This window comes from Apis laboriosa, unplaced genomic scaffold (genome assembly GCF_014066325.1).
Source record: "Apis laboriosa isolate Shangri-la unplaced genomic scaffold, ASM1406632v1 scaffold68_cov148, whole genome shotgun sequence".
NCBI classification, from domain to species: Eukaryota; Metazoa; Arthropoda; class Insecta; order Hymenoptera; family Apidae; genus Apis; species Apis laboriosa.
In genome coordinates this window covers 6,495,559-6,509,342 of record NW_025224135.1, presented here as the reverse complement: position 1 = coordinate 6,509,342, position 13,784 = coordinate 6,495,559, and the positions used below count along the sequence as shown (strand labels likewise).

Below are 13,784 nucleotides of genomic sequence, written 5' to 3'. Positions count from 1 at the left end.
TTTTTCGAATCGGTTTCTGAAGTTGTTCTTACTTAGACACCAATACCAGTTCTTTTTGCCGCCATTCGTTGAATTTTACGTTAAAATTATATTACAAACACCAAACTCTGCCGTTTTATCATTGAATAAACGGTAAATAACGTCCTTATTCTTTCTTCGTCTAATCCCTCTAGGTAGAATTCGTTTAACCTTGCAGAATTTTATCGTCAATAACTCCCCCTCTCTCTCTCTCTTTCTACACATAATTACACAAAACAGGCTGTAATAAACTGACTCTAATCCGCGTCACCGGTTTTTGTCGTAAAAGGCAGGTGCACGAAATTACAACGAACGTACAACCAACGGTTGATTAAGTCGCGTTTTCGTTATAGGGCAGTGGATAGCCGCGGCGAGACCCCCTATAATCCCGTATGTTTAAAATGATGCCCAATTATCGAACCAATTAACCAGGCCAGATCCCAATTCGAAGCTTTCGCCTTCATAAAAGATACAGAATCGGCCCGCGTAGCCCGATGTTAATTAAACGAGAGGCGGGAAATGCCATGCGAATTCGGATCGCGAGTTATCCCGAAAATTTCCAGGGAAACGTTGCCGTCATGCGCTAATAACAACCCCCCATCCTCTACTCCCTCATATATGGAGCCGCAAACGGTGATACGCAAGCGGTGTAGATATTGGGAGGGGAAGACTTATGATGGATGGATCAACGATAGTTGATAGCTTGTCGCCTGTTTGTCGATTAGAATCTGACTATCGCGTACAAGGCGTTATTGTGATCGTTTATTACGTTTTCCAACAATAAGTTATCGAAGATAACTATTAAATTTTGATCTCCTATAGATCACGGTTGTTTAGGATATGAAGGTTTAGCGATGCTTGAATACGATCCTTTTTTAAAATTAAGATTTCTTCTTTTTAGTCCTTCGTTACGTTGATTGTGATCATTTTTCAACAATAAGTTATCGAAAGTAACTTGAGCTATTAAATTTTGATCTTCTATAGATCACGGTTTAGGATATGAAGATTTAGCGATGCTTGAATACGATCCTTTTCTTAAAATTAAGATTTCTTCTTTTTAGTCCTTTGTTACGTTGATTGTGATCGTTTATTACGTTTTCCAACAATAAGTTATCGAAGGTAACTTGAACTATTAAATTTTGATCTCCTATAGATAACGAGATGAAGGTTTAGCGATGCTTGAATACGATCCTTTTTTAAAATTAAGATTTCTTCTTTTTAGTCCTTTGTTACGTTGATTGTGATCATTTTTGAACAATAAGTTATCGAAGATAACTATTAAATTTTGATCTCCTATAGATCACGGTTGTTTAGGATATGAAGGTTTAGCGATGCTTGAATACGATCCTTTTTTTAAAGATTTCTTCTTTTTAGTCCTTTGTTACGTTGATTGTGATCGTTTATTACGTTTTTCAATAATAAATTATCGAAGGTAACTTGAACTATTAAATTTTGATCTCCTATAGATCACGAGATGAAGGTTTAGCGATGCTTGAATATGATCCTTTTTTAAAAGATTTCTTCTTTTTAGTCCTTTGTTACGTTGATTGTAATCGTTTATTACGTTTTCCAACAATAAGTTATCGAAGATAACTATTAAATTTTGATCTCCTATAGATCACGGTTGTTTAGGATATGAAGGTTTAGCGATGCTTGAATACGATCCTTTTTTAAAAGATTTCTTCTTTTTAGTCCTTTGTTACGTTCATTGTGATCGTTTATTATCTTTTTCAACAATAAATTATCGAAGGTAACTTGAATTATTAAATTTTGATCTCCTATAGATAACGAGATGAAGGTTTAGCGATGCTTGAATACGATCCTTTTTTAAAATTAAGATTTCTTCTTTTTAGTCCTTTGCTACGTTAATTGTGATCATTTTTGAACAATAAGTTATCGAAGATAATTTGAACTATTAAATTTTGATCTCCTGTAGATCACGGTTGTTTAGGATATGAAGGTTTAGCGATGCTTGAATACGATCCTTTCTTAAAATTAAGATTTCTTTTTTTTAGTCCTTCGTTACGTTGATTGTGATCGTTTATTACGTTTTCCAACAATAAGTTATCGAAGGTAACTTGAACTATTAAATTTTGATCTCCTATAGATAACGAGATGAAGGTTTAGCGATGCTTGAATACGATCCTTTTTTAAAATTAAGATTTCTTCTTTTTATTTCTGAATGGTATATCAACGAGAGGCAATAAAGAATGGCTTGCGTTCCATTCCGGATAGATTTAACGCGCACAGGGCCGGCCACAAAGGCTGTTTAACAAACCCGATTTGTTGACACGGCTGCTAATAATTTCCTTTCTCCTCGTGCTCAACATTCATGGAACAAAGGCGGGCGAGTCACGTGCTTTACACATATACACGTTAAGGTCTCGTGTCTTTCCTCCCAAACCCACGTTGACAGGAATGTATATCTCATATCCATCGCCCCAAATTAAAATTTCACTTTTCCACCCAATGTTCGATATAATAATTACAATCGCACAAATATCTCTTTCCTTATTAAATCGATCCCGCAATAACATTTACGATATCCAAACGATCGAATCCCTCTCGTTTACGTAAGAACATATTACGAATAATATTTCGGCCACGAAATACGAATATTATTATAATATTTATCCACAGCCTCTCTTATTCGGATAAGCCGAGTAACTCTTGCGAAAGCCGCAAGCCCGAGGAGGTTCAGATCTGTTCCGCCAACTTACACGTGTTCCGGGACTGGAACGTTTCACTGGACCGGTACTCGAGCAGGTGGAATGCCAACCTCCTCCTCAACGCTCAACAGAGTATCTTAACAGAGGATCGTTAAATAGGTAGTAGTAGTAGTTGCGCGGCGTGACCCACGTATGCGATGTCAGGGCTGCTGCTGCTCCCCTACATATATATATATATATATTCTTCTGCAACCCTGTGCATGCCACCGATGTAACAGAGGCTGGTGACGCGAACGGATCCGCAGGGGTTCTCTGACCTTCCCCTTCGCAGGGTCGCGAATGACGAGGCCGGCCAATAGCGCTCTCCAACCTCTGCGCCGTTCTCTTCTGACCCCGTTGTCAGGCATTATCAGAGCGTGCACGCGTGGATATATATATATTTCTCTTTCTTCTTTTCTCTGTCCAGTGACTGTGAACGTCTGGAGGAACTAGGAGGCTCGGAAAGTTCACGAGTGTTTAGACTTTCGGCCAAATATTTGAACTGGGCCCCTCCCGCCTTTGATTTGCCCCATCGCCGGTGTAATCCGAAACCTCTTGATCCCGCCCTCGGTTTCCTCTCTCTCTCTCTCTCTCTCTCCAACCGTTTGAATTAGTTCCGACCCGACCTCGATCCGTTTCGCCGCTTGTTTGGATCCGGCGGACAGACATTCTTCGACCTAGCAACAGTTGGGAAGGGTCAAGAAGGGTTTCGGAGTGGAGAGAATGGAGTAATGGACGGAAGTTGTGCGGAGAGTTCATGCGAGAGAGTGTTTGTCGAGTAGTCTCGAGTAATCGGTTTATAGCGGTCCCTTTGGCAAGATTTTCTTTATTCGCCGTATTCTATATTCGGTATCGAATTTGCGGAAGATGGTAGAGAGGTAAATTTGCTTCAATGCTTCTGAGAATTTTTAACTTAACGTGGGAGGATATATACATACACGTGGAATCATCCTACGTGATTCCTTTTCTACAGAAACTTTTTTAACTAATTTAAAACTAATTTAAATAAATCTTGCCTTCGAACTTACAATTCCCTCTTCTCTGTCTAACTCGTATATATAGATATACACTACTATTTGGAATATATCATTTCGTCGGATACGAAAGAAGAAGAAGAAGAAGAATCGGTATTAAAACCATGAAAACGTGACAAAAAAAAAAAGAAGAAGAATCTCATCTCTCGTCTCCCTCGAAACAAAAATATTATCAAAACCATTCCTTCTCTACGACGAGAATACAAGATCGTCTTTCGGTTTTTCCTCGCAGGTATGCACCCCGCCGTTTCTTACGAAAAGGTAGGGGACTGCTTTTTCAGTGGCCGTGGCTCGATCAACAAAGGTGCCTCGGCCGTGGTGCACGGTGGCGAAAGGGTGGAATAGAGGCGGCCGTTCTGTTGCTTGTTACGCGGTATGCCGAACAATATATATGTATATATATATATATATATATANATATATATATATATATATATATATATATATATGCGTGTACTAGTCTCCGTACTTATATACGGCATTACCATTGCAGGTAATCGGTAGCATACCGTATCTTTGCTTGCTCGTACGCCATTATGAGCGAAGGTGCTACTAATACGAGGATATTATTTTCAGGGATTCGCGCGGAAATTCGTATCTCTCTTTCGGATATTTCGTGAATAATTCGTACTGAGAACAAGGGGGGAGGGAGGCTTTCGAGCTTCTTCTTAGCTTCGAAGGAAACGTTTCATCCTTCTGAGTGGCTAGGAAGGATGAAGAGGAAGGAGACAAGAATTGTATTTTGATGAAATTTGATCGATAAAACAATGTTTCTTTCGAGATGTATCCGGATTTTTAACTGATATGATGAAGGTGTATGATATTTGGAATTTGGATAATAGAGGAAATTGTGAGATCGATTTTTGTTTCCATCGAAAGATCTAGAAGTTTTTCTTTACACGACTATTTATATCAGAAATTGAAAGTATACATAAGAAAGTTTTTCTAATTTTAATATATTTTCAATGGAATTTTATAAAGTAAATTTACGTAATTGTTAATATTAGAAAAAAGAAATAATGTCAGAGACACCTTATTCTGATTTCAAGAATTATCCTTTGTATTTTTTTCAACGTTTTTAATACGTTAGATAAATATGAAAATCCACAAGAACTCTATTAATACAAATATTTTAAACTTGCTGGATTAAAGAATAACTTCCACCGCGTTCTTTCTTGTCCTTCTCTTTCATCAGCGCGTAAAGCATTCGCTTTCCGTTAATGCGGACAATATGAATGCAAATATGGGCGAAAACGTTGTTGCCCGTAAAACACGCGGAACACGTTGAAAACGATAAAATGTTTGTGGAAACCGGCGAAACAAAATGCCAGCTACAATCTAGACAACGAAACATTAATGTTCCACAGGGTGAAATCTGCCGTCTAGTTTAGACGTGAATACAACATAAATTTATACTCGTCGCATGACTCGTCTGAAAATGTAAATTCCAATTTAATCTAATCTAAAAGCAGTGTCCGAGTTTCCATTGTTTCGAGCTGTACACGATAATTTTCAACAGGAACGTAAAACGGGGATGCGGGATCACCCCCCTGGAAAATATATATTCGGATATAATATACTTGACAAAAAAAATAAGAAGTCATCCTTTGAAGGAAATATAAATTTCCGTAAATGTAAATTTAATTCGCAATCTCAATTACTACTTTTTCGAAATTATCGGGTTTCACTCCGCTCTTTTCACCGAATTCATAAATACACGTCGCATTATCATAATCGATCCGACGCGAGTAGCTACGGAAAAAACGAGAAATAAGAGGGGATCCGTTGTTTCCCCGTTGTTAAAAAGAAGAGAAAGGAGGACAAAATAGAACTAACAAGCCGACGACGAAAAGGTAAATGGGGATATCCGAAGAAGGGGATCGAGGAGAGGAGGAGATTTCGCATTTTTCTATCGTCCTCTCTAACCCTTTCTCTGGATCAGACGCGATTACCGTCGGCCTGTTCAGTGGCCGTTTGGGACGTCACGCTCGATCGAGCGAAGAAATGCACGCGCCCCCGTTGATTTATTTATTGTCGAACACGCATGAGCCTCTTATTCCGAGTATTTTAATTGCCTGGATAAAATGCGCCCGCGCTCTTTGTGCGTACGTATCGTGACAGGGATAGGAAAAACTTGGTTTCGAGTTGGAATGCGTTGACCTTTCCCCTCCGCTCGATATTCCATTACCACGTTGGATGGACTTTCTTTTCGAAAAGGAAAACGGGTAAAAAAAAGGTAAAATCTTGTGAATCGGATTCGATTGGATATTTTTTCGTTTTTGTAATATTTTTAATAATGTGGTGCGTCTAAAAATGGACGATTCGATGTGAATGAGAAGTATTTCTTTCTTTATATCTCTATTGGTTAGATGGAAAATTTCGAGTAGTTTTTCACGCCCAGGATGCGATTCATTTTGTTCAGAAGTTCTTGAAATTTCATCTTTTGAATCTTCACGGTGATGATTCACAATCGTGATTAGATTATTGCGAATGATCATTTTAAAATTTATTTTACTTCGTTCGTATGAAGTTTTGTAACGATTAGAAGGCGCGTAAAAATATTTTAAAGATATTTAAAAGAAAAAAAAAATCATTCTAACGTATCGAAGAACTCGGCATTTGGCATTTTCGTCATGCAAATCGAGCGCGGTGGCTGCAACAGGAATAAAGCAATAGGAATTACAACGAGAAAATTCCTATCGAATTCTTCGGATGCATATCGTCGTTATTAAAATTATACGGAATACGAGAGCGAATGTACGCGTCGAAAAGTATATCGAAGTTACAATAATTTATTAATAATTAAAATCGAAGATAATAATTATTGCAAGATGATATTCATCGCGAGAACATTTCTAAACGAGAACGTGGCATCTATCATCTTAATTAAAAACAATATTAATAAAGTGAGATCTAATAAAGATTCAGAACATAATTTTTATTCTTGCAACAATATCCATCCCGAGCTAATAATTTCTTTTTAGAATGTATATTTAATTAGTATTTTTTATATTCCGTTTATAAATTTTTTAATTAATTTCCATGGAATTTTATACGCCCCTTTACTTACCGTCTCTGCCGCACCGATCAATTATTAACAACGAAAACACACGCGACGATCCACGAAGATTTTATTGCGCGAATATTTCCGACGGCGAGTGACGAAAGTTTGTAAAAATCCCTCCCCGCACAGGTGGAGAGGAATTTATCGCTAATTGATTGCGCCAATTAACGGCGGCCGATACTTTCTAATTACGGTGTCCATCGGGTTTTTCCTGATCCCGTCATGACAGACGTTTTTGCAAGTCAAAACAGCCGTTTTTACCGAGCGGTCTCGACCGATAATTGCGCGGGTGTCGCCTCGTCCAATTTCAACGAATTGCCGCGCGAACGCGCGATAAAGGTGTAACAGTTATTTGAATATTTCACCGGGTGTTCATTAATTATGCAACGCTGCTCGGTTGTGTTACCAGCCGGAGCAAAGCTCAATTGTGGTAATCGGCCGACCTTAATCGCGTCGCTCCATCGATCTTCTTCGAACGGAGTTCCACCGTGGATTAAAAATTAATCGGTAAAATTTAATTGTACTACGAATCATCTTCGAAAGTAAATCGTTCGAAACATTGCAACGCTCGTAATTATTCGTAATGTTCCTATGCTCCTATTTAAAGTTTCTTAAGATAACTCCCTGTTAATTGAATATTTCGTAAAAATAATTAACGAAAGATCGAAAATTTTGATATATGAATATTAACCCTTTGCTCTCCGGCACTACTGGGATTGTTGCAGCAACTTGAATGGCGATAATATTTATTTATGTTTGATTTTTTTAGAATAGAATTTTTTCGCTTCATAAATAGGTTCCTAAGCTCTTTACATATAATCTTGTATATATATAATGTAATTTTATCTTATGAGTAATTATCTTATGGTAATCTTATGAGAATGCGCGGGTCTGAGTCTGGAGTTGCTAGTTCGACCGAAACAGGCCTGGAGTGCAAAGAGTTAAATTTTAGAAAAATCCACAAACGAAGCAGCCTTCTATATTCAGGTTTCTATATAAATATTTTCTGACTAAGAATTGGATTATCTTTACTGCACATCAAGTATCCAAAGTATTAATCAAAGTTCATCGGTAAATTGTACGAAATTAGTAATGAACATCAAAATTGGCGTATTTCATCATCCTGGAACGTCCGGCCAAAGTTAGAAACTTCACAGACGAATCTGCTCGAATGGCTGGGAGCACTGGCGCAGTTTAATAATCGCGGATGTGTGTACCTTTGCTCGTTCACGGGCGTATTAGCTATCGAGTATCGACCCGGATGAATGGAAATGGGAATGTCGAAACGTAGCTGTGCATGATTTTGCGAATTCGAGGAGGGGAGGGAGGGTGAAAGTGAAGTTGAAGTACGCGAGTTCGAATTCGAAACGTGATTAAAGAATCTATTCTATTTTTCGTATATCGACGACGAAGTTGAATTTGTTCGGGAAAAATTAAAAATTGCGATTGACTGCGCGAGTTAACGTTTGCCACGGCGTTGTCTTATTTTCTCTCTTCATTGCGAAATTTTAAATAGTTGGCGAATTATCTACTGATAAAAAAAATGGTGTTTTCGATCCACCATTGCGATTTTCTCCTTCGAGGCTAACTTTTCGCAGAATCTTTGGANTGTTCGGGAAAAATTAAAAATTGCGATTGACTGCGCGAGTTAACGTTTGCCACGGCGTTGTCTTATTTTCTCTCTTCATTGCGACATTTTAAATAGTTGGCGAATTATCTACTGATAAAAAAAATGGTGTTTTCGATCCACCATTGCGACTTTCTCCTTCGAGGCTAACTTTTCGCAAAATCTTTGGAAAAAGGTTTGAAAAAAATTTCAAATATAAGCGCAAAAATTCAATACACGTGGAATACAAAAATCTCATCCTTCAAATAATACCATAATTTCGATATATTTGTATCTAGTCAACTGATAAAAAAAATGGTGTTTTCTATCCACCATTGCGACTTTCTCCTTCGAGGCTAACTTTTCGCAGAATCTTTGGAAAAAAACTTTGAAAAAAGCTTTGAGAAAAATTTCAAATATAAGCAAAAATTCAATACACGTGGAATAAAAATCTCATCTTTCAAATAATACCATAATTTCCATATATTTGTATGTTTAACATGTATTTAAAATTCTATAAATACTTTCTATAAATACTTAAACATTTCCAATCTACCCGTATTAATAAATGTATTGGCAAACTAATAAACTTATTACAATAAACTTTTCAACGTACCTCTCTCGTTCATCCACGAATTCTCTCAATTAATAATCTCCTCGATCGAGGAGATGGATGGAACGAGAAATAAATTTTCCTCTAACGCCCGACGAATCGGGAGGAGGAACGAGATATCTCGTATGTATATCTCGCTCCCCTTGACATTGCCATTGCGTTTCGCAAACGCGTCGTGTTCCCAAGCATGCCGTTCAATTCGCACGTGACGTTCAACGGTCAACGCAGTCGCCACGACACGGGCGGCTTCTATTCCTGATCCGTCACGGGAGGAGATTTGCCCGCCACTTTCCAACCCAAGATCGCGAGCGCACGCAGATGCAATTTTACGTGCAATGTTGACGTTACGCGCTCCGCGTTTCCATAATTAGAGGAACCGGGGAAAGATGGATAGCTTGTTGAGATTGAATTAATAGCCTGGTGTGCAGTGTGTTCAGACGCTAATTAGACCCTCCCCCTCCCCAGGTTTTTCGGGAAAATTGGAAAATCTATTATTGGGACGCGAGAAATTCTCGGGAATCGTCGAGTTTGAAATTACTCGTTGCCGAGTGAAAATTTATTTGCATCTTTAGCGAGAGGATATATATATATATATATATATATTTTTTTTTAAGTAATTGTTGAAAAGTATGGATTGTTGAATGAATCAAAGAATCATATGTGTGTATGTATATATTTTTTCAATTCGCATTCTCTAGCTATTGAAAAGGAATCGTGAATGATACATGTTTCAAATATTTATATAAAACATTGGAGGATTGGAATTGGTAATCGATACATTTGCAATTTCGTGTCTGTTATCTATTATTTTAAAGATATCGATGTTCGTAATATTTTTCTCTCCTTTGATATCGACGGAAAAGAAGGGAGGGGGCATTTGAGAAGATGGCGGAGATGAAGTCGAGCAATCGGCGTTAAAAAAATTGGCGATAAAAAAATATTTACATATGATTGGGCGAAACGGAAAGCAATTTATCCGGTTTGGAATGGAGTTTTCGAATTGTTCGCGGATCCCATTTCCCCCTCCCCTTCCTTTCCTCCCCTCACGAGCAGAAGTTTTCCGCTAGTTTGAAGATTGCCTCGAATTGGAAAAGAGTTACATAATGCAACTTGAAGCGAAGAAGAATGAACGAGATGGCACTTCGATTGTAACGCGAGACGATCCATTTATTAGAGGCCCTTTTGCACCAACATTCTCGTTCCAGCCAAGCTATTGCAGTTGAAATTCCAATCGAGTCTCGTTGCGCGAGCATAATGGAACGGATTGCGTAGAATATTTTCCCAAAGGGTGAAACGAGGGGGAAAAAATGGAGAAGAAGGGAAGAAAAGGAATTCGCGTCTTTTAAAACTGAAACGTGCTCCGTTTTTATCCCCCCTCTTCGAACGAATCTTTAAAGATGAGATACTCGCGCTTATAAGAGATTCGAATACGGAGAGAAATGGGTATCGGAGCGGAAGCAGGTATCTCGAGCGTTTTTTTTAAGCAGAAAAGTGTCAAACGCAGGACAGGTTTGACCGTGCCAGACACAAAGCTTCGAGATTTTTGGTTACCGTTGAAAAACATTGCCGCTGTCAATACCATCTACCAAAGTTGATTGAAAAGGGAACAGAGTGGAAACTGTTCATTTGGAAAAAAGGAAAAAAATGTAACGTTGTTTTGTTCGTGCGATAGTTTTTACATCGACCAACAAAAGTATTCCCACGAAATCTTATAATCTCAATTGAAAGATCGAGAATCGAGAATTGTAATTCTAAGGTATCACAGAAACCAATTGTAAAATAGTTCATACGTGAACAATATTGACGATAATGTTGACGTCTATCCGCGAAATTTGTCGATTGACTTGATAAAAAGAAATCCAACTTTTTGGAATCAATGAAATATGCATCCATCGCAAACGTTGGAGTAATAATCTCAATTGAAAGATCGAGAAAGAGAATCGAGAATTGTAATTCTAAGGTATCACAGAAACCAGTGTAAAACAGTTCATACATGAGCAATATTGACGATAATATTCGTCTATTAGTTTCGATACTTTTAAGATCATATTGTCAATAATCATTGAGGAGCTTGCATATGATCGTACATAACGAAATAGAACTCCATTTATTCGAACTTTTTTGCACGAAAATTGACTTATTTTAATAAAAAAAAATCCAACCTCTTAGAATCAATGAAATATCCATCCATCGAAAAACGGAGTAATAATCTCAATTGAAAGATCGAGAATCGAGAATTGTAATTTTAAGGTATCACAGAAACCAATTGTAAAATAGTTCATACGTGAACAATATTGACGATAATGTTGACGTCTATCCGCGAAATTTGTCTGTTTGTTTGATTGACTTAATAAAAAAAAATTCAACTTTTTGGAATCAATGAAATATGCATCCATCGCAAACGTTGGAGTAATAATCTCAATTAAAAAATCGAGAATGAGAATCGAGAATTGTAATTTTAAGGTATCACAGAAACCAATGTAAAACAGTTCATACGTGAACAATATTGACGATAATATTCATCTATATGTTTCGATACTCTTGACGATATTGTCAATACTCATTGATATCGAGGGCTCGCACAACGATATAGAACTCCATTTACCCGAACTATTTTTACAAAATTGACTTATTTTAATAAAAAAAAAAAATTCAACCTCTTAGAATCAATGAAATATGCATTCATCGCTGATGTAATAGTTGTATCTAAAATCATCATCGAAATATTCATTGAACCGACAATTATCCTTTCCACAAACAAGCGGATATAATAATCGTATTAATCGTAAAACAGAGCCAGAGAGTTCCCTCCGCATCATCGATAGACTTTCTCGAATCTGTTCCGAATAAAACGTCTCTCTCTCTCTCTCGGCGATATATCTCGTTTCGTTTCCTGGCGCGATGATCCTCCTCGCCCCTTTCGCCTCTAATTGCGTGTACAGGTCGGTTCAATTTTCTCTCGGGAACGAGTTGGAGGGAATTGTCAGTGTATGATAAATACCATATACCAGCCCCCTCGGTTTTCTCGATGCGTGGTTATCACCGTCGATCGTGGATTTATCGGGCGTTGCGCTCCACGGAAAATCAATTCCATCGCGCGCGAATCCACCGATCTCGATTCCTCGACAGAAAGAGAAAGAGAGAGAGAGAGAGAAGGAGAGGGAGGGAGCGACTTTAATACGGTCGTGAGTAGTGGGCCGTCGGTAATCGCGACGAGGTCATTAATCTGGCGAGCATCGGCCGTGTCGTGTCTTGTCGGAGCGCCTACTACTCGATATCGATCCCCTTTCGACCGTCTTAACCTTATCGAACACCAACCGCTCCACTTTACACCGCTTCCGTTTGCTTCGCGCCTTTTCCTCCTCCTCAACGTCGTGTCCTCGTCCTCTTCTTCGTCGTCGTCCTCATCTTCATCGTCGTCCTCTTCTTCGTCGTCGTCCTCTTCTTCATCATCGTCCTCATCTTCGTCGTCGTCCTCTTCTTCATCCTCGTTCTCTTCTTCGTCGTCGTCCTCTTCTTCATCCTCGTTCTCTTCTTCGTTGTCGTTCTCTTCTTCGTCGTCGTCCTCTTCTTCGTCGTCCTCTTCTTCATCCTCGTTCTCTTCTTCGTTGTCGTTCTCTTCTTCGTTGTCGTTCTCTTCTTCGTCGTCGTCCTCTTCTTCGTCGTCCTCTTCTTCGTCGTCGTCCTCATCTTCGTCGTCGTCCTTATCTTCGTCGTCGTCCTCATCTTCGTCGTCGTCCTCTTCTTCATCATCGTCCTCATCTTCGTCCTCGTTCTCTTCTTCATCGTCGTCCTCTTCTTTGTCATCATCCTCATCTTCGTCGTCGTCCTCATCTTCATCATCGTCCTCTTTTTCATCATCGTCCTCTTTTTCATCATCGTCCTCATCTTCATAGTCATCCTCTTCTTCGTCGTCGTCCTCTTCTTCGTCGTCGTCCTCTTCTTCATCATCGTCCTCATCTTCGTAGTCATCCTCTTCTTCATCCTCGTTCTCTTCTTCGTCGTCGTCCTCATTTTCGTCGTCGTTCTCTTCTTCGTTGTCGTCCTTTTCTTCATCATCGTCCTCATCTTCGTAGTCATCCTCTTCTTCGTCATCGTCCTCTTCTTCGTCATCGTCCTCATCTTCGTCGTTGTCCTCATCTTCGTCGTCGTCCTCATCTTCGTCGTCGTCCTCATCTTCGTCGTCGTCTTCATCTTCGTCGTCTAGACTTTTGTTTTCAGAAAGTATTACATGAAAGGACTATTGAAATCTATCTCGTAAACTTGGATTCGAAGAATACGAGTCGAAAGCGTTTACAATTCGTCTCGAAATGAATGGGTTTTTAAAAATATCGAAAAGTTTTTAGAATCATCGCACCTATCCTAATGCGATCTAATATTAATTAATAGATAGATATAATAGAAAATGAGAGAAAGAGAGAGCAAAATTAACGAGAACTGAAAGGAAGAAATTAAGAAAGATTGGAATAGGTGCAATGAGAACACGGTTTGCGTTAGTTTAAAAGTTTATCGGAGATCAAAATCGAGATCTCTTATTGCTACGAGACCGCGTTGTTATTGAATTTCCTCGTGATCCGTTGAAACGGTTTCTGGGAACGAATAAACGAGCGAATAATCGAGGAGATGGTGGCGCGAGCAAACCAGAGAGTTTCGAGTAATTGGGGATAAAACTTGGCATCGCCAAAATTTCTATTTCGCAAGTTTCTCCCTTATAGATAATAAGGCGCAACCTTTTCTCTTC

At 38.7% G+C, this 13,784-nt stretch overlaps 2 protein-coding genes across 9 annotated transcripts in view; one reads left to right on the top strand and one right to left on the bottom strand.

The window, feature by feature from the left end:
* LOC122718911 (fat-like cadherin-related tumor suppressor homolog) overlaps positions 1–13,784 on the top strand; it is a 529,283-nt gene that overhangs the window by 26,647 nt on the left and 488,852 nt on the right. The window lies entirely within an intron of this gene.
* LOC122718882 (protein PFC0760c-like) overlaps positions 7,687–13,784 on the bottom strand; it is a 65,553-nt gene continuing 59,455 nt past the window's right edge. The window contains exons 2-3 of the mRNA XM_043944258.1: positions 12,346–13,246; positions 7,687–7,750 (exon numbers count right to left, since the gene is read on the bottom strand). Coding sequence (XP_043800193.1) covers positions 7,687–7,750; positions 12,346–13,246 — 965 coding nt within the window. The remainder of the gene's footprint in view (positions 7,751–12,345; positions 13,247–13,784) is intronic.